This window comes from Copidosoma floridanum, unplaced genomic scaffold (genome assembly GCF_036245765.1).
Source record: "Copidosoma floridanum isolate Cflo_tuat_1 unplaced genomic scaffold, Cflo_Japanese_pri ptg000016l, whole genome shotgun sequence".
Lineage (NCBI taxonomy): Eukaryota > Metazoa > Arthropoda > Insecta > Hymenoptera > Encyrtidae > Copidosoma > Copidosoma floridanum.
Window position 1 is genome coordinate 6,378,554 of NW_028321893.1, and position 23,950 is coordinate 6,402,503.

The following is a 23,950-nucleotide window of genomic DNA, read 5'->3' on the forward strand; positions in this document are numbered from 1 at the left end:
TAGTGATTTTTCATGTTTTATACGCAAGATGTACTTGTATATACTTATTTTAGAAAATAAATAAATAAATGCAACGAAGTACGTCGATAAAAAAATTTAATAAGTAATCATGCGTCAAATTGGGCAGTTTCCACACTACCCTTGAGGCCTGTAGTGCGTTAGGTTGTTTTGATTACACGTACATCAGTGTTTTACTTTAATACTGACATATTACGCTTAAGCGTAAAAAAATTTCGCAATCATTACAAGACTACAGTTTTCTTTATTTATTCTTGATATACGTGTAATGTTGGTACCTTCACCAATAGCCATATTATAACCATATTTGTTGGTTTAATTAGTACGAATTAAAGCCATGCATTATGCGCGTGAAATAAAACTGATGAGATCAATAAATAAATACATTTTGACTAGTCCTAATACAAATTTGCCGAATTTAAAAGATTAAAGTGTTGTTCCTTTGGTTCAAAATCTAGGTTTGTGATATGTCGCGCTTTACAAATTAATCGCAAAAAACACCGTGCATTAAGTGATTTTATACCAGTCTTATTAGCTTTCTCATCTTTAAGCTCAGGAACGTCAGAAAAAACTCTTTCTGCTTCCGCATTGGAATGTGGAAGAGAAAAAACTGTCCAATTTGACGCATGATTACTTATTAAATTTTTTTATCGAGGTACTTCGTTGCATTTATTTATTTATTTTCTAAAATAAGTATATAAAAGTACATCTTGCGTATAAAACATTAAAATTAACTATTTCTAAATTTCGTACTTAATTAATGAAAAAAAAAAAAAATTAATACTTTTAGTCAGTACAATAAACTGAAAATATAAATTTTACCTGATTAAAAATTCTTTTATCATATTAATCAGGAGAGTTATATTTTTCAAATTATTATATATCATCTACGTATTTAAATTTAATGCGTGGTTGAAAAAAAAAAAAAAAAAAAGAAAAAAAAAATCACGCAGCTAAGATTCGAAGATTAAGTGAGCAAAATCATCATTTGCGCTAGCCCACTCAGCTACCGATAACTTTCTGCTACGTGATACTGAAGCAGTACATAAGTTGTTAGGGAAGGCTTGGGTTAACCATCTGGGGGGAGGCTGGAGTGGGGAAGCTAGAGAGAGAGAGATCAGGCGAGGCCTACTTCAAGCAGCGTGCTGCTGTACTGGCGAATAAGTATTCAGCTCTTCTGCGCATGTGCAACTTCGCAGTACTGTCTGGCATCACTGGTATGCATAAGCATTTCTACAGTAAACAAAAAATATGTGGATACATTCAAAATATTTATTTAACCATATTGTTTATAAAAAAAAACCTTAGGTAATCTCACATAAATTTTAAAATATTTATTAACTTTTCAGTATTAAGCTGTTTTATAATACATGCACCTGTGCAAATAATTAAAATTAACGTTGGACTGCAATGTAATTATATATTTTCATCGCAAGAAATGTCTGACGATTACAAAAAAAAAGAAAAAAAAAGAATCTATTTATACAAAGGAACTCTTTATTTTTAAATTATAACAACAAACCTAAACACATTTAAACCAATATCTTGTGTTATAGAAGAATAATTGTAACTGTATTTATTAAAGTAGATAACAGTTATGAGAAGAATAGTATTAAAATTATCATTGTAACCTTGTTATTACAGTTATTATTATCATTATCTCTATGACAGTGATTAATTTTTATCCTTATTATTACTACCATTATTTTTACGATCATTTTATCGTAATGATTAGTATTATTTTTATAATTATAAGACAATTATCATCAATATTATTAAAGTTATTTTTATCATTTGTATTATAAGTATTCTAATTATTATAAATATTTACAGTATTACCATTTTTCTTATTGAAATTATTTTGATGGTTATAATAATTATTTACATTTTTGTTATTATAAAAATGGTTGCAGCTATTATTATTGTTATTGTAATCAAAATACTTATCATCAGTATCATGTTACCTCATCATCTTTCTCACAAATTGGCAAACAAGATATAATGTAAAAAAGGTATAAATTGATCGAACTGAGAATTCAGGTTGTTAAGCGTGCTAAAAGTGGAAAGTTAATCATATTTGCAGATAATTATTAAATAAGATATTTATTGATTATTTGCATTTTACTGTCAATTTTGTGATTTAAGTCATTTGTGTCTGATTTTCTAACTTAAAACCTGAGTTATTCAAGAAAAACAAATGCTTTTAATTTTTTTTGTCCTGTTACTATTAAAAAAAAATTAATGATTTTTAAGTAAGCATTTGAATAATTCAAATTTAAAAGTATAACAGTAAAAAATTATCTCAGAAGTGGGGTTGGCTCAGTGGTAAGCGTGCTTGTTACTGATACAACACTGTTCTAGTTCTGTTTTTTACAGTAAAAAAAAAATTGAAGTAACTATTGTTTCAAACTTAAAATGATGTAACCACCCTTAGCCTAATGCAAAAAATGCGTTTAGTGGCTTGTTATTGTTTCGTTTAAGAAAATTTAATGCAAGTGTTCTGTACGTAAGAAACTAGCACATTATGATTCAAAATAAAATTGTCAAAAATGTCATATCAACTTTTTTACGACAGAAATTCAAAGTAACAAATCATTTATGCATTTTTAATGATATTACATCCTTAAAAAAAAATTAACATTTAACAAATAAATAGAGTTAAGTCACGTTAATGAGACAAGTTACGTGATGAAAACAACATCATTAATTACCATGAAAAGTCCTTTTTTTCAAACAATTAAGATAGTCATTGTTAGTCCACTCATCCTATCAATAATTTTGACTAACTTGTTGTGTTTTATTTTACTATTTAAAGAGAAATAGTTTGTACTTTTTTTTAAGTAGAAAATACTAGCTAGACATTTCAACACAAAATAAAACTCACAAACTAAACAAAGCCGACGTTTATCTCCCCTTCCTGCAAACAACTTTTACGTTAGCTTTCTATAGCCTATGCTAGTGTTAAAACAACTGAATAATCTTATTACTTCAACGTGGTCAATGTTTGATCTCTCTTCCCGCACAGGATTGTTAGCTTACTAACTTATTTTAATTCATTATTTGCCAAGAAATGATCAGTAATTTTTGTTAAGATTTGGCAAATAGCTTTTGAAGTAAACACTAAAGAAAAAAATTGCCGTCCCACAGATAAAGTTGGTCACCTCGTAGTATAGATAATTTTTACTGTAACTTGCATTGATTGATACTACTATTTGACAGGAAACTATCAGTTACTGTGCTCTTTTATAACTAAGGAATAGTTTCTGGGCTATCAAATAATCAAAAGCAAGAAAGGCCTACCCAGTAAATCTCTGACTGTTCGTCGATAATTCAGTAATTATCGAAATACACCTTGACAATCAAAAAACCTTCGGATTGAAAGATTCAAACATCGATAAGTGCTTTAATTAACTTAACGATCTAGTAACCATCGGAGTGTTCTTTGGTAATTAAGAGACACTTTGAGTGCTTTTCAACAATCAAGAAATCCTCCAAAATATTTTAACGATAGATAAGCACTTTCAGTACCCTTCGACGTTCTATCAACTATCAAATATTTCCTTGCCGATCAAGAAGCTCTTTAAGTACTTGCCTAAGGAGAAGAATTATACTAAAGTCTTTTTGAAGCAAAAGGCAATATCTTTCTTGGATCAGAAGGCAAGCTATAGCAATGTTTGCCGCACTAAAAGAATGATACTAGTTAATTCTTCAGGAGAAGAGTGATTTTTTTCATATAAGCGAATATGCAATACTATCATTGTTTAATGTAAAGTGTGATATCGATTTCTACCGTAAGAGGAAAATGATACCTGTCTTTCCTAAAGAAATAAGCGATATCTGTCTCTACCTAAGGATGTGACCATACGGGTATTATTTTATTAAATATTAGTCTTTAAAATAATTATTATTCATTAATTTAATAAAATAACCATCGTTTTGTATGAATTCGACTTTTAAACGTCACACACATTTAAAATTTTAAACTTCACGCCTGATTGTACCGTTTACTGTTTGCTAGGTGGCGACTACTTGTTTCTGAAGAACACTGCAAGTGTCAAGACTCCTAGTATATGAAAGGGACTGCGTGACCGTTATTACCTACCTGGATCACCTGATCTTAAACCTATGTTAGATTCTTGCTTGCTTTACCAGACCTACGCTACGCTGGTAGCTTGAGCACTAATTAATTACAATTAATACCAATGTATAGTACCTTGTAACACTCAGTGTGTCAACTCTTTTTTTAACCTTCTCTTGCTAAACCATTATCTACACTTCTTAGCTCGTTTGTCATACAACCGTGAGAATCAGACAACGAGTTCACTGGCTACGGATTCTTGTCATTTGCTGTAAATTGCTGCCAAATTTTCTACCAAAGGCATCGATTCCAAACATGGCATCAAAATCCAGCAGAAGCACGACCTTACCTCGCCTAGAGTCTCTAGCACAGGGTGACTACCGTTGCTCGATCCCTACAACCGATCCAACATCCTTGAATACGACTGTTGGCACCCCCAACTCCTTTTCACTGTTTTTACCCACTCACCATAACAAGCTGGCTCTTACAATGATAACAGTGATATTAATCTTTGCTTGAGGTAAAGTGCGACATAAATCGTTGCTTTTAGTGGAAAGCAAGAATGATCTTGCTTTAGGTGTAGATAAATGTTATTCTTTGCTTTAGGGGATATGCTTTGATAGTTTCTTCCAAATGTATTTATTGGGTAATATTAATTTTTTTTTCAGGTGAAAAGCAATAATTATCATTATCTAAAGAAATAAGATCACTATATTTGACACCTTCAGCTTTTATAGTCTAATTCTTAAACTTTAACTACAGGCTGAAAGAAGACAGAAGCTTACAGCTTTATCAAAATTGGTTATACAGTTGACAGGTTATTATCATAGTTGTATAAATTTTGTCGAAAGTCATCGGCCAACTCTAGGCCCTGCAAATAGTTTCAATTGCTAGAAAACTTGAGTGTGCTAGGTCTGTATTTGCTGATCAGCGAAAGGACCAAGGCATCTAGCGTTAGCTTCGCGTCACTGCCGTTGGACAAAGTAAGAGTGAGGCTAGCTTGCCCGTGAACTTGTGGACCTTTGGTGCTGCCGATATCGTTGATATTGCGAGTTGTAACTTCGCTCGAAAGCCCAAGCTTTTTTAGCAAGCTTTTGGCGACGAACAACTGCTGTGAGCTACTGTCCAGCATAGCACGTGCCACTTGCGTGCGACCGTCAGGACATTGCGTCTTGAAAAAGATAGTATGGAGAAACGTAGAGTTAACTGACGAAGCAAGCCAGTTGCAATTGATGCGGCATACTGGGTCAAACGCTGCTGGCCAAGCATATGCTGAAAAGTGCACAGATGTTGCAGTCTCATGCAGCATAGAATGGTAGTTGCCGTTGAAAATCTGACAACGCTTGCTTGACTTTCGGGTTACAAGCTTGTGCATACCCAAGCAGTTTATGCACAGGCCCTTAGCTTTAACAACTTGCTTTCATTCTTGCGGAGTTTTGGCGTTGAATTTAACGCAGCGCATGATAAAATGCGTTAGTTGAAGAAAAAAGTTTAAAAGCATAACAATGAATACAGAGAACATATTCAAATAGTTTAATGTTTACTAGTACCTTACGAAAAATTTTGTCACAACATTATTAAGCAGGTCTTCTTACGTATAATACTAATAGTGTCTACAGAAAAAGATTTTTGTGTTAGCAAAACTTTAGCTAGTGCAAAGAAAAGTGATCATAAAGTAAGGCTTAGGAAACTGGACAATAAAGTCAGTGTATAGACAAGATCCAGGCTCACTGTATCTGTAAGAATGTGTGCAAATAAAGTAATAGTAATTTAAAATGGAAGACCTAAATAATAGTTATAAATGATTTATCTCATTTTTACAAAAAATTCATTTATTTAAATAAATATGTATTCATCAAAAAAGGGCTAGCTATCTATTGGTAAATAAAAAATAACATTTACAGCTCAAAAAGCATTATAATAATACTCTAAAATTACTTTTTGACAAACATTCATACCTAAAAGTTATTAAAACCCCGTTATTTTAAATGTGCTATTTTATAATGAATGCTTTAAGATATTACTTGTTATCTACTCAATTATCGATCGTCCAGCAAATAGTGAGCTCAATGATGACAGTAAGGAACTGGTAGGGCTACTCTTCAATTAATCGAATAATGGTCTTCTGATCTTACTAAGAGCCAATACTACTAAATGCACTTGACAAAACGCTTTTAAATTACATGCTAGTATATCAAACAAGCTACTTCTATTGACTATATTACACTGCATGTCAAACAACTAAACTTTCTAGAAATGGTAACTTACATAATTTTTTTTAATTTTATTTCTCTATTTTCGTGAGGCAACATGCCCTTATAATACAGTTGTCAATTCCTTACGAGATCACTACTAATCCTGAATAAGGATTTTATGGATGCTTTATTGCACCCCTATGAGGTTCTCACTGCGAAAAAATTTTACACTATTGACATTTTTTAAAGATTTTTAAACTCAGTTTATAAACGTACTAAGAAAGGCATTAGTGGGGTGATTGTTAGAAAACTACAGTTGCACAGAAAGGGGTTGGCAAGCGTAGTGAACAGGAGGTGAAGCCCCTGTTGCGAATATACATACATTTTTTTTATAGTACCATACGTCTGGATACACAGTGTTCACTGCTTAGCGTGAGTGATACTTGGAAAAGAGACAAAGAAAGAGATGGGAGATCTCCTATTACTGGGAGGAGGATAGTGGGAAATGGACAATTTTTCTGCGAAAATGTCACCCATTCCACTTATGAAGAGCATTTCGTGGTAACACAACACATACATTCATTTAACGAAAATACTTGTCAAAAAAAGTCGCACTAGCTGAAAATCAAAGTACGGTCTCCGGCATGCTGATTTACAACCAAGCCATACGAGCCACTGCATGCTCCACTTGTACATGGGTGACTCTGCCGTAACTTGCTTAGATTGTGTCCGGTACTCGCACTTGCATGCCATAATGAAATCCAAATGTTTAAAAACAATAAATTGTGTTAAATGTTGTTAACTACACTTGACATATTGTCTAATACCGATATATTCATTTGTTCATTGAGATAATCGATCATTTAGAGTCGAATTTTCTATTTTGACCCATGTCCACAACTCAATTTCACTCATAAACTTTCACCGGGAAAAAATAAGGCTTATCTGCCACTTGAGTGAGTAAGCATTATATACTTTAGCTATTAAAGATAGGATTTGTACCTTAGTCCCACCAAAAATTGACAAACACGAGTGAGTTTTCACTGCGTACATTTTGCCCGCATATTTACACCATAATAACAGTTTTAACAAAAATCAGTTCAAACTAGTAACTTTTTGGATTAGAAATGCTAACCAATGGTCACTTTTAAAAGTAGAAGACATATGTTAATAAATCCTTACGACCGAAGTACCAAAAGTTGTTACGTCTCGAATAGCCAAGCCCTTCTATTTGCGTATTTCGTGCATACAAACATTTTATTCCATTCCGACCCCCCATGAAACAACCACTCAGTGTCCGTGTATAGGTACAAAAACTACAATTTTTTATTGCATGTATAGCTAGCTCATTAAGTATGGGTGGACAAGTCACTGTAATATGTCTATGAGTGATACGAGCACTATAAACTTTGAAAATTCCATTCTGAGCTTTTTCATTTCAACCATACCTCACCTCAAAGTGCAGTTTTCTTTCGTTTTAGAGCAATCAATCTCAGCCAAACTTTTTTTTTTATCACTGTTAAGCTAAAAGACGAGACACGTGTCTCATGATTTCGTCTAATTGGCCTCTTTTCGCTACATTAATGCAAAAGCAGTGGTGCTACTTCCGACGTTGGTAGCCAAGTGGTGTACTCCATTAGGTGGCTTTATCTGGGCTTAAATGAAAACAAAAACATATTTGTTATAATTGAAACAAAAATCTCTGAATTTTTTGCCTCGAATGAGAAGTTATAGTGATTTTATAAGAAATACTGAATTTCAGCCAAATTCACATTGTTAGCCATGCTTACACTCTAATTAAAACGGCTGTAACTTTTGAATGGAGGCACAAAATCGAACAAAATTTCTTTTTTAACCGATACGTCTTGACCCCAGCTTTTATTTGGCTTCAGTAAGAACATTCAAACTGTTAAAGGAGCTTAGCTACATGTGTTAGAAAGAGATACAATTATTAAAAAATCGATGAAAACTGACTTTTAAAAAATTTTGTATAACTTTTCACTAGTAAATCTTGTTGCATCCCTTTAAATATTTTTTATTGATGTTGTGTACAGTAGAAATACTATGAAAAAAATTTTTTTTCACTAACTATTTTTTGAACAATTTTTTAAGTCGATCTGAGCAAGTTACAACAGAATTACCCATAAACATACTAGTTACGCTGTTTATTGCCCAGTATCACACGAATTTTTATCTTACTCACAAAGGTAACCTCCATAAGCATCCGACAAATCAGAAAAAAATTCATTGAGTTTTGTTTTACTGAAATTCATCAAAATCTAAGACAATATCTTCTATTGCCTTATAGCCACCACTTTTATTTCCTGCCTTTGCTACCACGTAATTTTTTTGTTGTTGGACAGCTTTCCACAAAAATAATCATATTATTCTTTGCCTTTTGAGCTTATTACGCAATAGCTGCTTTTTTAATAAGCAATAGGTTTGTACAGAATTCTCAGCAAAAAGTTCGATTTTAAAAACCTAATTACCTAATAATGTTAAAAAATCAACAAACTAACGCTGGTATTTACTTTTGCACAGTCCAAAACAGGACAACATTTGTAAAGAATATAAAAGACATATAATGAGATAAGATTGTTAATACTAATACCTTAGTGAACTCCGTAAAAGAGTACAAAAAAAGTTGTTTAAAGTTGTTTTCTCTTGAAATACTGTTTTCTATTAAGAAACATAATAACAATGTAAAGCTTGATGCAGAAAATAAAAACGTAATGAGAAGAAGCACAGTTATAAATATTTTTCTCTTGTTAGAGAGATTTCTACAATCGGACATGATAACTCTAGAGTTACTTGTATTGGGATCTATTACGACAAAAAAACGTTTAGCATGTATAATGAATCACCCTTATTTGAAGAGTTTTTACAAAAAGCAAAAAATTTCTAAAAACCTAGAGCTTATTATGGCTACTAAAGTAGAGTTTGTGTCGTCCGTACGAAATAGATGATTAGCTTGCTTTTAAATTGTGAAAATTTCAAAAATTAAAACGAAAAATGTATGTATAAAATGTATGAAACACCACATAAATATTGGAAACCACTAGATTCGAATCAATGAAAAATACTAGTGCTTCTCTTACACCTAAGACAACTTTAACGAGAATGGTGATAAAAATTTCTATAACTAGAATAATAGTAAATCAACTTTCTTCACTAAAGTTTTTTAATTGCCCTTAAGCAAATTACATAGCTGTTAACAAATAGACTACTTTCTCGAGCTCATAGGTTAAATGTCTTAGAGATTTTTGGATACCCATGAATACTGTTATCGCAAAATTTGATTCTTCATACTACATATAACACACTAAACTTGAAAAATCAAGAGGAACATAGTCTTTATACATGAATAAACTATTCGTTACACAATAGGTTGAATCAAATAATGGCAAACACGTATGAAGCAGTATGCGTAATCAAGCTATACTCAACACACCAAATTAAATATAATTCGTTTCTTAAAATAATCAAAAAAAATTTACCGTGAAAAATAACATTAAATAATGTTTCTTTGTTGTTTATTGGTAGTATTGACAACTTGATTAAGTGATTTATTGTATTGGGAATAAAATACTTAGGTTCTATGTTATTTATAGAAAAACGCTTCTTGTATTGTTTTTATTAATAAAAAAATACTGTAAAGAATCATTTGTTGTTAATTACAATATAAAAACTACGATTTCGTGATACATTAAATATTTTGTGTGTCACCAGAATAACTAAATTCGATAGTTATATGTAAAAATTTCCATACGGCTACCTCAACATGCAAAATCATAAGGCACTTATACAAACGCCAGCATAAGCCAAAGAAAAAAAACATGCAAGGAAGAAAACAAATAAGAAATTTTTGGGTTTCTGTCACAGAATAATTAAGAAGTAAATATCTCAATGAAGTTGATAATGTACAGTATGCTGAAGAATATTTTAAAGCGAGAATAAATAAAAACGTAACCCCTAACTCAACTAATTCGAAGCAATCATTCCATTAACTGTTTTAAATACCGTTGGAAAAGAAGAAGAAGAAGAATCCGAAGAACAAAACGCGGAAAAGATCGCAACAGAACTCACAGTTGAAACAGTTAATGGGAAAAATTTTAATGCTGTTCAGTGGCTTACTTTCTTTGAAAAACGATGTAAACAACTTAAAATTAATTTTAATGAGAATGAAATTAGAATTTTAAGATCATTTATAATTAAAAGTGCCATAGATTGGTACACGAGTACGTTGCTTAGGCTTACAATTGGATCAAAATGGAAAAATGAGAAAGACAGTTTTTGTTATATATTTGCTAGTAAAGGCTGAGCTTCAAAAAGATATGCATTGCAGTTCAGATATCAAGCAGGTTTATTACATGATTACTTTATGAAAAAAAGAGAAACTTTTACTGCAAGTTAATGAAACTTTTGATAATAAAACACTCATCAACCTAACATCTATAGGCTTGCCAAATTATCTATCTGACAGCCTAGGTAGAGAAAAATTGAAAAAACAGAAGACCTTCACAACGAAGTAAAAAAGTTGAATATCTTGTGAAAAAACACTGTTAAACAAGTTAAACTAAACCATACACCAAAAAAAAACTTGATGAAAATACTCTACAAGACCTGTTATATTAAAGGAAATCAAATGTGATACCACCCAGATCCAGTAATCGATGATTTAGTATTAGAAAAAAAAGCTGCAAATATTCTTTTAAATTAGATATAAGCTCTACCTTTTGTTCCATACTCCTATAAATAAAAAGTAGAATAAAAACAGGCTTTGAAACTTAGAAAGGCAGGTTTTAATGGACTTATTTACCATTTTGATTAAAAACATCACTAGCAATTTTCCAAAGAATCCTAAATAGCATAATAAAAAATTACAATTTATCATAATTCACAGTTAAATCTATATATTACCAACTAATAGTTTTAAAATCGTTTAAAAAACATAATATTAATTAAAACAATTGTAAAAAGCAAAAACAATTTAAGTTTTTCGATTGAAACTTTCCAAATGTACAGTTGCATTGGACTCAATGCAATGCCTAGAACATATAATGAAATACAATTCGATTCACTATTAAAAGATAACTTTAAAATCTATAAGTATTTCTTCATTGCAGAACAACTGGAAACATATGAGACAGTTTTAAGGGAAAATCAATTTTCAGAATAAAAATAAACCAGGAATTTCCCTAATCTTACAGTTAGAACCATTACATAACTTATTTAAGGAAAATCTAGAATTTATTGGGTCTGATGATTGTCAAAAAGCATTTAAATATATGAAAAATGTTCTCTGTGTGCAGCTGTTTTTAGCTATATTTAACCCACACTTACCAATAAAGATACACCCAGATAAAAGTCTGTGAGGCATATTTACCGTATTAAAACAACAGTTATTAATAAAAACATCAAAACTGGAAGACCAGTAGCATATTTTTTTTCAAAATTTAAAGAATCACAAAAACGAATAATAGCAATTCACTTACAGTGAATGGCAATAAAAGAAAACAAAAAAATATTGGCAACGTTAGCTTACAGGCAGACATTTTACAGTATACTTAGACCTTTGACCATTAAAAAAATTAAACATAAACAAGAAGACAGATAAAGAACTGTAAAACTTCACGTATTTATGATAATCATTCGATTTCAATTTTAAATACTCTCCTGGTAAAGATAATCCCAAAGCAGACAGACTGTACAGAATCTCAATAAGATAAAGAGAATAACATAAAGACTGTTAATTTCATAAAATAAGACGATATAATAAGGGATGAAAATAAAAACCATGTTACGAAAATAGATGAAGATAAATTGATTTACAAAAGCACTTTGTTTCATGGGAAAACAAGAGATAAAGAAAAAATGATGTTATCAGATTAATTAGGTAAGAACCTATTAAAAGAAGTACGAGAAATTTTGTCACATAAGCATAAACCAAATGCAAAAAAAAAGTATTGCCTTATTATACAGCTGTGAAAATGTAAGAAAATACAACTGCAAGGTATGTATAAAGAAAATTACAAAGGGACAAAATCAAATGTCATAGCATCGTCTAGCAACAAAACCATATAGAAAAGTCCCTATAGACACAATAGGTAGATTTGGCTGTTCACGATCTACAAAAAAATTTAACATCTCTTAGTAGAATACTTAACGAGGTTTGAATGTATACTCTTATTAGAACGAAAACAATACCAATAACTTCATTAAACTTAAAAAAATGTATTAGAAAATAACAAGATTAAACAACTATTAACAGATTAATACCGTCACAGAAATTCAAAAAGATTTAAAAGTTTTAAAAAAAATAACCTAACGATGGTTTTCACAGAAATAAATGCGTAATGGTTTAATGGCTTGAATAAAAGACTCAATCAAACTTTAATAAATAAAATTAGATGTGACATGAGAAAGAAAAGGATTATTATATGTAAACAGCAATAGCACATTATTGTGTAGATAAATAAAATGAAACTGAGCACACAGTAACAAAAATCAGTCTGAAATATTTATTAAACTATGAACATACATTAATATTACCTATGAAACAAACAAAAAATAATAGAAATATTAATTCACTGGAGGATGATAACAAAATAATCTTCACTAATAGTATATAATACCATATTTATTACAAGTTTTTGTATGACAAAAATAGGAAAGAATGTAAATTTGGAGTTAGTGATTAATTATATGGTTAAAATGGCAACTGACTTAATTGAAAAAAATCAGACCTAGTAAGAACTGGCCCGTAGAAAATATGAGAAAAAATATGAAACAAAATGAACAAGATAAACACAGGCTAAAAAAAATCAGAATCGTCGTTGTTCAATGTCTTGAAGCTTACACGATATCCAACGTTATAACTTACAGTCTCTTGCTTATTTATAATGTGGTATATTTCAGTCACACCAAATTTTTGTGCCAAAAGTTTACTGAAGGGGGGATGTAAGGAAAATATCCTTAGTTTATTTGAACTACACATGTTATTAAATCGGTAAACTAGATCCCTCAGTTAACCATTTGCATTAAAACAACAAAAAAAAAATTTAACATCTTCAAAAAATAACTCATAGTATAATTTTAACTACGAATCGAAGTATTTGGTTAACGACGATACAATTTATTAGAGGAATGACTTTTGTCAAAAAGATGACGGTATAATTAAAGCTGAAATAAAAGTATTATTCATACTGCTTATCTTAGAAAAATGCAAATTAGCAGCATTCTTTGTACGCTGACTATTTATACATATGTGTGTGTGTGCTTATAAGAAGTGACTTATGTGGACTTCACATGCTTCTAGAATATATATCAATAACATGGTAGAATAATGCAGTCGTCTACATAATTCTTCTTTTGTCCTTATAACTCCTTTTACATTCACGTGATTGTCCACATAAGTACCATCTGCATAAACACACATACAAGCACACACACACATATTTATATATAAACACACACATGTACCTATTCACACATGTATGCGCATGTGTATATGTACAAATGTAACAAAATTTTATGTTCTCTTACTCCTGTACTTTCACTACAAAAGGAAATAAATACTTTTAATTTTTTTAATTAAAAGATAAGTTTTTGTCAAAACAATAAGTCTAAATTTATTTTATACCCTATGATTTTTGTAAAAAATGTACGTTTGTGAAAAATTTGCGCTGTATGATCAGTACGGGTTTAAATCATTGATAAGAATAAAAAACATTTATTTTGATTTCAATTTGTGAGACAAATAATTTAAGTTGGTTTTAAGTTATTCAATAAATATTAGTTTGTTAATTTCCACAACTAAGATTCTCTCTACAGTTATTAGATGTAAGCAAGATCTAGGACTTATTGCCAATAAAATATCAAAATTTTTATTCAGAGATAGTAAAAACGTATAAAGATAATCTTAAAAATTGTGAAAAGATTCCATTTCATAAGCTTATGTACACTTATCATTTGAACTGTATTCTTGTATTGTATATGTATAACGCATATTAAGCGTGTAATAAGCATTTTACACGATTCTCAGGAACCTTTAACAGAAGATCTCACATTTTAAACATGAATAATCTCCAGGTACTAATTCTTAACAAAGCTAAGATAATGTTAACGCTAGTGCTGCATAAAATTGTGACAAACATCTATTCACTGTAAGGATGAAGACCTGCAGCGCTTCAGCGAATTTTTTCCAAGACCTGAACGTATCGTGAGCCAATTGTTTTGCCATAATACATGTGAACTCGGCAACTTAAATATATTGCAATCAATCGAGAGCACGTGGTACTCTACACTTTTATTATATGAAAGTAAGTACAATAAGTTATTTATGAAAACTCAATGATTAGCTAACAGAAGCTCTGGTATGTTTTTACTTTAGTTATAAAAAGCAAAGTGTACACTGTGTACAATCGTCGGCAAAGCAGCTGCAGTCAGCAACGACAAACAGAGAGACACACGTATCAACTACGAATTTTCGACAGTGTATTTACGTTTATTTGTCACGCCAAAGTAAAATTAAATTAAATTAGCTAAGACAATTAATCTACTTAGAAGTAATTCCTCTGTATATTTACAGCTCGCCTGGTTGTTGGCTTTGCTCTTTATATTTGTTGGTGATACATAGCACTGAGATAAGTTAAAAAATTGTTTATGGATAACTTTAAACACAAACTTTTGTATATCAAAGTGCAGCGTACCACGAGCTCTTAATTAATTCCAATGAAAATGTATGTCGCCGAGTCCATATGTACCAAGACACAACAATTGGCTCGAGTGTATGACACGTTTAGGTCTTGCACAAAATCCACTGGAGCACTGCTGGTCCTTATCCTCACAGCGAATAGTGTGTAAACAATCAAAACAATGTTTTATAGTTTAAAATTATCATCTTTTTGGATCTTGAAGCAAAAATGATACTGATACAAATCTAAATCATAGTTTTGTGGAGTAGTTAAAAATAACGTATAACGGTGGTACTGCCATATTTTTTTAATCATTTAAAAATAAGAACAACATTTCAGCTGTTCAGGTAACACCCCTTTAGGTACAAAAAGCAACAATCAATAAGAAATATTTATACATTCCAAGTGTTGACAATATACAACAAACAAAAATTAAGTTAAAGGTATAACGTACTTCTGACTCTTACGAAAAGGATAAAAAATCGTAATGTTATCAAAGTTTCATGTTTAGCTGCTTTTATACTCTACGGATACGCAAACAACATAAGTACACGTAATCAATATAATAAAGTTAGAATTGCAAAGAGTTACTAGTGAAAAGCACGTGGAAATAACATGTGTTCTTAATATTTTAAACGAAAAAGGCCTCCAAATCAAAGAAGAAGTGAGTATTCTTTTCTAATCAACTTAAGGAACGACTACAAAAATTTTTCAGTTACTCCGTATCCCATTGTCTGTTTAATTTTTTTAATTTATAACTATTTTTAATTTGTGACTTTGTCAGCAGAATATGACTGATCCAAAAGTCATGAAGAAATTTTAAAAAACTATTAATTGGTGAAATCAATGCCAAGACAATAATACGGATAAAAAAGTCTTATTTGTGTATTTTAAGTAGTCCATAATTAGTCGATAAGATTAAGATAGATCTTATTTATAAATACCGTTGAATGTTCTTTTCAACTATTCACAAGTTGTCATGAGACGTCTCATTTCATTATTTGTGACGTAGTACCAAAGATATTATTGTCACGTAAAACATTAACACTTTGAGGATACATCGTGAAATACAAAGGATCAACATCTACTGCGTATTACTTCCAATTAAAACTACTTTTAAGAAGTAAATTAAACAAAATCTCTTTTATGACTCTACATTGCAGTGAATCAACATGCCCAGCAACTAATCCGTTGCTAATTTGCGTCAGACAATAGATGTATACTTATCATATTATCTACTCTAGCTACTGTACAGACGCAACCACCATACTATATCATGCCTTAAAAAGACGACCAACAACCTTAAATCTTCTTTTAGCATCGATTATGGTACAGCAAAACAAAAATTTTTCAATCCTACCAATAAAATAAAAATCATGACCATTAAGGTGCCACCTCCAACATAGATATAAACTGACACTAACTACGGTAGCACAATAACATCTACTCAGTATTCTGCATGAAAAATTTGCAACAGCAAAACCTTGAGGGATAAGATTCCATAACACTGTGCATGTTACATTCCATGTTATATACCACATATTTATAATTCGAAGACACTCAGCCTTTTTGTAAAAAATATAAAGCACCACTATTTAGCGATTTTCAAACATTAAGCTGTATACCTTTTGCAATTGCATGACGTATAACTTCGTTTTTTTTAAGCAAGTTATCGTTGTAATACTCGAACTACGTGTGCAACCTATAAGCAAATTTGTAAAGCACTAATATTTTAACATCAATTCACTATGAATAAACACCAAAATTAAATTAGACGTCACTTCGTCTCTGAGCATTATTTAGTGCCTATCTAGTGTCTATCCTCAACTCCTCTGTCCACCGTGATTGGTTCTCACTACACCCTCGTGTAGCTGTTTAATTAACATTTAACTACAGCATTGTTTGGACAAAACTATCGTAATGTATATTCACACCGTATATTCACGTAATAACGTCAATATAGTGAATGCGCATGTGCGGTTGGTATCTCTACTGTCCGGACTTTGTAGTATCCAAGTTTATTTCCTCTTTCAAGTGAGCAAAGCGAGCAAGGAGAATATGTATACGTGGATATAAGGTACAAACAGACATAGCGCAAAAATATGTACAGTAGATCAGCGTTACTTTGTCGTACGACTTACCAACACCACTCCATATATATCACTCCAAATATGGAACGTTGTTTCACAAACCAAGCACTTTTCCAACCTCCTCATCCAAGATTTGGCTAAAATTTTTCCTACATGTTCGATATAAAAGAAAACTAATTTTTTTCAAATCCAATTTCAGGAAAAATAGAAGCAATCGAAAATTAGAGAATTCAATTATTTTTGGCTTAGAGATTAACTGTTTAAAATTCATAACTCTGATTCTATTTTAGCTAGTTTTTTTTTTAAAAGGTAAAAAATAATCTTTATGAAAAAAGTTGTCTTACAGACAATTCTAAACCAATTCATATTTTTATAAGCGATTAAAATGTTACGATTGATTTTGAAAAGTTCCCTTATCCTCGTAGATAGTTTTTAATGTAACTATTAGCATTAGAAACAAATGATTACTACTAGAATTTGATTAATTAATGTAGTGTGATACGCCTTAGCAGTGCGCAGATTTTTTCGCAGGCCTTGTTTTCTTGCTGTATCTTACTTTTCTTTACAGTACAAATAGATTATTATTTTTGCAAGTTTAAAACAAATCTCAACCATTAGATTATTATTAAAAATCATTACTTATAATTCTGAGTTTCTTAGAATTTTTTGTTATATTTCTTAAGAGTAAGACTTATCTTCTATCTTTCGTATTAGCTATACCTTACTTTCACCTACGTTATCCGTTACATAACGTTATTTCGAATAACTCACATCTTGTAAATCCAACTATGGATAAGTGTAACTACAAAGTCAACTGAATGTAGCTAATAAGCTGACCTGAGTATTCTTTACCATGCCTGCGAGTATTCATTTCGAATTGATCAGAACTTCGAAAGATAAATTATTTGACAGTCTTAGTTATAAATAGTGGGTTAGAACTCAAAGAACTTTATTGCAAACCTTGATATATGAAGTCTCAAAATTTTAAAGTAACGGTAAAGTAAATTACTGCAACTTTTTTTAAGCAAGAAACACAGAGATTTCTTGAATAATAATAATAAAAAAAAAAAAAAGATTTTTTGAAAACAAAGTACTTATGATTCAAAATTCTGTTTCAAGTATCCATTGGAATATTGATCAGGTAACAAATTCTTATTTGATCTGTCAAAAAGAAGTTAAGAAGATGTGTAAAAATCAAAAGTTTTGTTTCCATTTCAAAATGTTAACGTTACTCTACTATTAGTGTTCATCTCTTTCAGAGACAACTCGTAAAGTTTATTAATAAAATTTTAAAAGTGATATACAAAATACATTATTTTCTTAATGTTGCAAATAAGTAGTATAAAAACAAAAAAATTTTTATAAATCTTACTCATCATATAGATGACTTAAAAATAGCAACCTAGTGGCAATTTTTTATAACCTCACATGGCAAAGTTTTTACAAAGCTTTAGTATTAAAAGGTACTTTATTAAATCATTTCATAGTTTCAGTTTTTCCTGAAGAATTGGAACCAAAGCGATTCTCATTGCATTGAATAAAAACTATTGTAAAAGTTTTCAAACAAGTAAAAACTATACTCGTACAGAATAGAATAGCATGCTATTGTAAAGTGTGGTACAGTATAAGAGTCGCTGTAAATAATTAAGAATGTCACTTAGAACGAAGTACTTTGTAACTAGTAATATTTTACTTAAATTCTAATTAATGTGAGTACTTGTTTGCTACAATAGTCTTTCTATTGATTTATTTTTCTTTATTTATTCATGCATTAGTATTATTGAATCAAAAGTATTAAATAACAATTTATAAAATAGAACAGAAAAGTCTCTCATATGTACATGGTATTAAGGTTGTTGTAGTAAATAATACTTAACTTACGGTAACATATTGGGAAAATTGTGCAAATGAACATAAAATTTTCAAAATACAAGAAAAATTTTTGTAATAGCGTCACAAATCGTATGTTATCAATTAGTTAGATGAACGGACCAAACCTATAATTATGAAATTTTCATTTGGCGCTTTTTTTGGACTTAGAAAACTCTTAAATAATGTAAATGACAATGTTTAGTCAAACTTTAAAGTCATTGTGCCTAATCGAACAACTTAAGAAATTTTTTGTAAGCACTTTGCACATATTACTTTCAAAAGTATTAAAATAAGAAGAAAGTGTAAAGTTACTTTACCAATTATTTCCATAATCATGAAGACAACGCAAAGAAAGCTAGCAATAATTAATTTGTTTCTTGACTTCTTATCAGAACACGTATTACTTCTCTCTTGATGACAGTGGGTTTCATCTAGAAACAGAAATAAAAAGAGTATTACTTATTAAATTTAAAAACAAGTGAATATCACTATGAATATAATGAAATATTAGGAAACAATTGTACTAGGCAAGATCTATAAGTAACCATTAAAAAAAAAAAAAAAATAAGAAGAAACCATGGAAAATTTTAACTAATATTAACAAGAAAACTTATTCAACAGAGAAGTAATAGATTATTTTTTTATACTTATATTAATAAATTATTAAATTCGCGTATCACTGAACAAAAGAAGATGCAGGTATCTTAAACACAAGCCCATGTTAAGGAAACTATGGTATTAAGATTTGTTTATTGTCACAGCAAATGCCCCAATGATTGAAAAATTGGTTAGGTCGTCAATTAAATGGTCTTCCCCTTTGATATAATAAATGTTTGAACTTGTGATTTTTAATTTTGCTCCATAATACAGTAAGCCAGATATACTTACGATTTTCAGTTTTATTACTACTGTACCAATTTTTAGGTTTAGTTTATAAGGTAGAAGTCCTTTACATATATTGTGTATCAAATTCACCAGAAAATTTATATAAGTATTATCATCCGATTTATGGACTTCCTGACAAGTTGCCTTATCTATAATGTAGTAAGTCCAACTCTAACCAATAGATTCTTAAGAATTTAATTATTTCTGTAACAGGGATACTCATTATGCTATCTATGTAAAGTACTATCTATTAAACAATTAATGTTATCAAAAACTGTTCGATTACGTATATAATTTTTTATCTAAGTTTGAAAAATATAAAAAGTTTCTATGTCTTCTTTCTAATTTCTAATAATAACTGTAAAAATCCTTTATGTTAGACACATATGGATTTCCAATTTTGAAATGAAAAATTAAATTTATACAGCTTCTCTCTGTCATACTTCACTTATTATTTTTTCATTAACCTTGAGTGTAAGATGGCATTTAAGAAATCCTTATTATAAGGATGTTACGGTTACACCTTGACAATTTCGTCCTATCTAATTAAAAATAGGGGTCTATTTTCATCACACCAGAATATTTCATGTATTCAAACTAAACAATGATTCAGTATAAAAGGATGCTATGAGACATGTACCTAAAAATAAAATTATACACGGATTTTGAATACATTTTCCAAGACGATGACATGCATTAACACCCCACCGAAGCAATTTGGCTAGTTTTTCAAAAACTATATCTATTGTTTTTTTCTATATGGTATGTAGTCTCCTTTTTTTAGAAGAAATAAAAGATCATTAAGAGATATGTGAGTACATGGTGCTATAACTAAGGTACTTTTTGTTTTATATGGCTTCATATGATGGTTTGTGTCAGCGCTGGCGGTATAGGCTGCAAAAGTATATAGTACATCACATTACAAGGGACGAAAGTCGATCACTTCTCCCAGTGGAGTAACGGACTATCTGCCGGAAATGATGATCAACTGTCGTCCTGAGTAATGTATACTTTTTTTTCCCAGCTCGGTCAAAAATTCGTTGCCAAATCGTAACCACAAGTCGAAAACGTGCAAAAAACGCGGAAAAATGGGAAAGATAGTCTGCTTCGCAGTTTAAGCTATTTTTTTGCTTTCGTCTCTCTGGGCTGACTGCTATCTACTAGTCTAAACAACTAAACTGATGGCAGCGTGTATGATCATTAGTCGTATCAAGTGCAGTTGTAACTGTATTGGTACTGCAAAATCAGATGAGCAGCTGATGACAGCTGATGGTCCAGCAGAAAAAATTATTTTCTATGATAACGATGCAGTATCATGCGTGTTAATGTTTCTGTTATGTTGAAGTTGTGAATGATGAAAAGCCATAAACAAAAAATATCAAAAAACTGTCTCAAGAAGTGTGCCACAAAAAAGTAACTTTATTCTTTTCTTGACACATTTATTTTATTTTGCAGTAATATAGTAATCAATTTGACAAATCTGCTAAGAATCTGCTTAAAAATCATTTGTTTTTATTCAATAAATGAACAATTATTAGTTTTGTAGCGCCCTTTAACACTTTTTACAAAAACTCTCACTTTAGACTTGACATTATTCAGGAACTATTTAAATCATTAGTACCTGGATGGTAGTAATAATTGTGAATATTTAATTAACAGTAAAATTTTTAAATTTAACATGACAATCTGTGTTACAAACTGGTAGCATGCAGCTGTTTTCATTTTCATTTATCGAAGGGTTAATAGTTGGTTCTTTGATTTTACGTTTTTTATTTGCTGAAATTGCTGTCCATTCCCAGTTGTAACATTTATTGATGCACTCTGAAGGACAATGTTTTAGTCCTTAAATTGATACTTAGGGGCATCACAAAAATTGTCGCATCTCAAATTTAACTGAGAAACTAATTCAATTTCATCCTCATCAATATGTGACAAATTTTCTCTCCACCTTGATGGTCTGACCAGCAAATTATCAGAATTATTAGCCTTGTTTTCATGAGTAATGTCTTTCAAAATTAAATCGTTGCTCCTCATGGAGTCAACTATGTATTCAATAGCTACTTTATCTGATTGCCAGCCTACTCATTGTTTAATCATCATCATGTTAGAACCTGAGTTTGACAGCTGTGTATGGGAGGTCCTACGAAAGCAATTGCCTGAGAAGAATATGTTTTGAGATTAAAAAAAGAAGAAAAAAATACCTTTGCCCCCAAATAAGTGTGGTCATCTGCATTGTCCAGAAATTTCATAACAATTTTCCACTTAAATGGAAGATGATATAATTATTAATATTAATATTACGATTTATGTTAAGCTTTTTTTGTCATACACCAAACATTCCATTTATTTTTTGGACTCACTTTTTTCTGCTAAATCTTGAAATAACAAATTAAGACACTTTTTTTCCAAGGACTTTGCTTGGTTAAAATCTTTCCATTTTATGAACGTTTTATAAACGAATATATAACAATCAGCAAATTTAATGGGTATTATTTCTTCATGTGTAACTGTTTCCGCCTTTTTATCAAAATCACGAATCGTCTCCTCTTTACCACTGCTTTCACTTGATGAACAGTCATTGAGCATTTTAAATAATATTTGAGAGCTGCTGGCTATTTTCCTCCCTTATGGTGAGGTGGCACGCAGGTAGGGAGAGAAAATCGACTTCCGGTGGGGATACGCAGGAAGGAAAGTCAAATTTTTGACGACAGTAGAAAGAAAAATTGATTTTTTCTGTGTTGTATGAATAAGTGTTTACCACACTTATTATATAGGCACCTACACGAAAAAAATATTGGGAGAGATGTTGTACACGTTATGATAAGGCAGCGATCTCTAACATTGGTTTCGGTGGTTTCCTACTTTCCTACTTTTATATATAAGGCATCATACATTAAAAATTAAGATAATACTTCAATGTACAAAAATTATTTACTTAACACTCTGATAATTTGGTAATTTTTATAAATTTTTATTTACTTCACGTTTCTTATATGATTTTTATATGTAACAGTATATGGTCTGTCCACAAAATTTGTAATTATCGACTTTATTCACGATGATGATACTACAGCCCTAATTTACTACCTGTAATATTTTTATAATATGCTAACCTTGTAGCATGAACATTTGTCCATCTGTTTTTTTCAAAGTAAACAAATAGAAAATACGGCTTATTCTGGAATCCAGCCACAACGTAGTCGTCGTATGTGTGCCACGTCAAATTTTCATATATAAACTCTTTCGGCTACATTCTTTGTAAATCTGAGATCGAGACCGTATACTCCTGGTAATATCAATATCGATATCCGTATACTATCACTTCCATTATCACATTAACCACTGATGGCCGAGTAAACGGGTATTCCCATAATCGACTTGATCGGTGAGATCCCGATGCCAGTGGCAAATTTTATAAATGTCGTACGTCAATTTGGGCCCCTGTGATAATCTGGCCTCCCGAAGAAAATCAGATCACCTAGTGATAATAAGTGTCACATTGTTTAATTGGCGTAAATGTTGTTAGTGAAAGAACTCCCACACAGATGGTGGTATACAGGCTTCTTGTATTTTTGAATAATCTTGTTCATTACTGACAGTCGTACCCTCAAAGAAGTCCATCGTCTCAGTTAGAAGGACGGATTTTCACCCATTTCATTCTCATGTGATCCCTTTCGTCAAGAGTTGGAGCCACCGTCGCAGGCGCCTCTACGTAAGCGATACGGCTGTCTCTTATAATGGCAGAGGAAAGTTGCACAACTACGTCAGGAGCCCCCCTTCACCAAAACAGTCAACCAGTGCTGCTTTAACATCCTCCACCCTCACCGTAGGATCAACGTCTAATGTTGGGCTAGAGTCCTAATGCCGTCAGCGTACGCCACGGCATTTTTAAGTGCCTCAGCAAACGCATCGCGGTACTAAGGTGCGGTGTTCTTCAGTTGGACAAGAACGCTTCCTGTTTTCGTCTCTCTGATGGACCCCACGCCCGCCCCAAGCCCAACAGCATCGACCCTTTCCATTAGGGCCAGTAGCTTGGCATACTTTCTTCCCTTCGACGGCTTTACCAGGATGGCCTCAGGCCTAGCCTTCCGACGTTTCTCCCCGGTGACATGAGCA

The 23,950-nt window shown here is 31.2% G+C and overlaps 1 protein-coding gene across 1 annotated transcript in view; it reads right to left on the reverse strand.

Moving 5' to 3' along the window:
* The window catches only part of LOC106639265 (proton-coupled zinc antiporter SLC30A2), a 700,309-nt gene that overhangs the window by 606,088 nt on the left and 70,271 nt on the right, over window positions 1–23,950 (reverse strand). Inside the window, exon 3 of the mRNA XM_089592401.1 lies at window positions 19,267–19,380. Coding sequence (XP_089448527.1) covers window positions 19,267–19,380 — 114 coding nt within the window. The remainder of the gene's footprint in view (window positions 1–19,266; window positions 19,381–23,950) is intronic.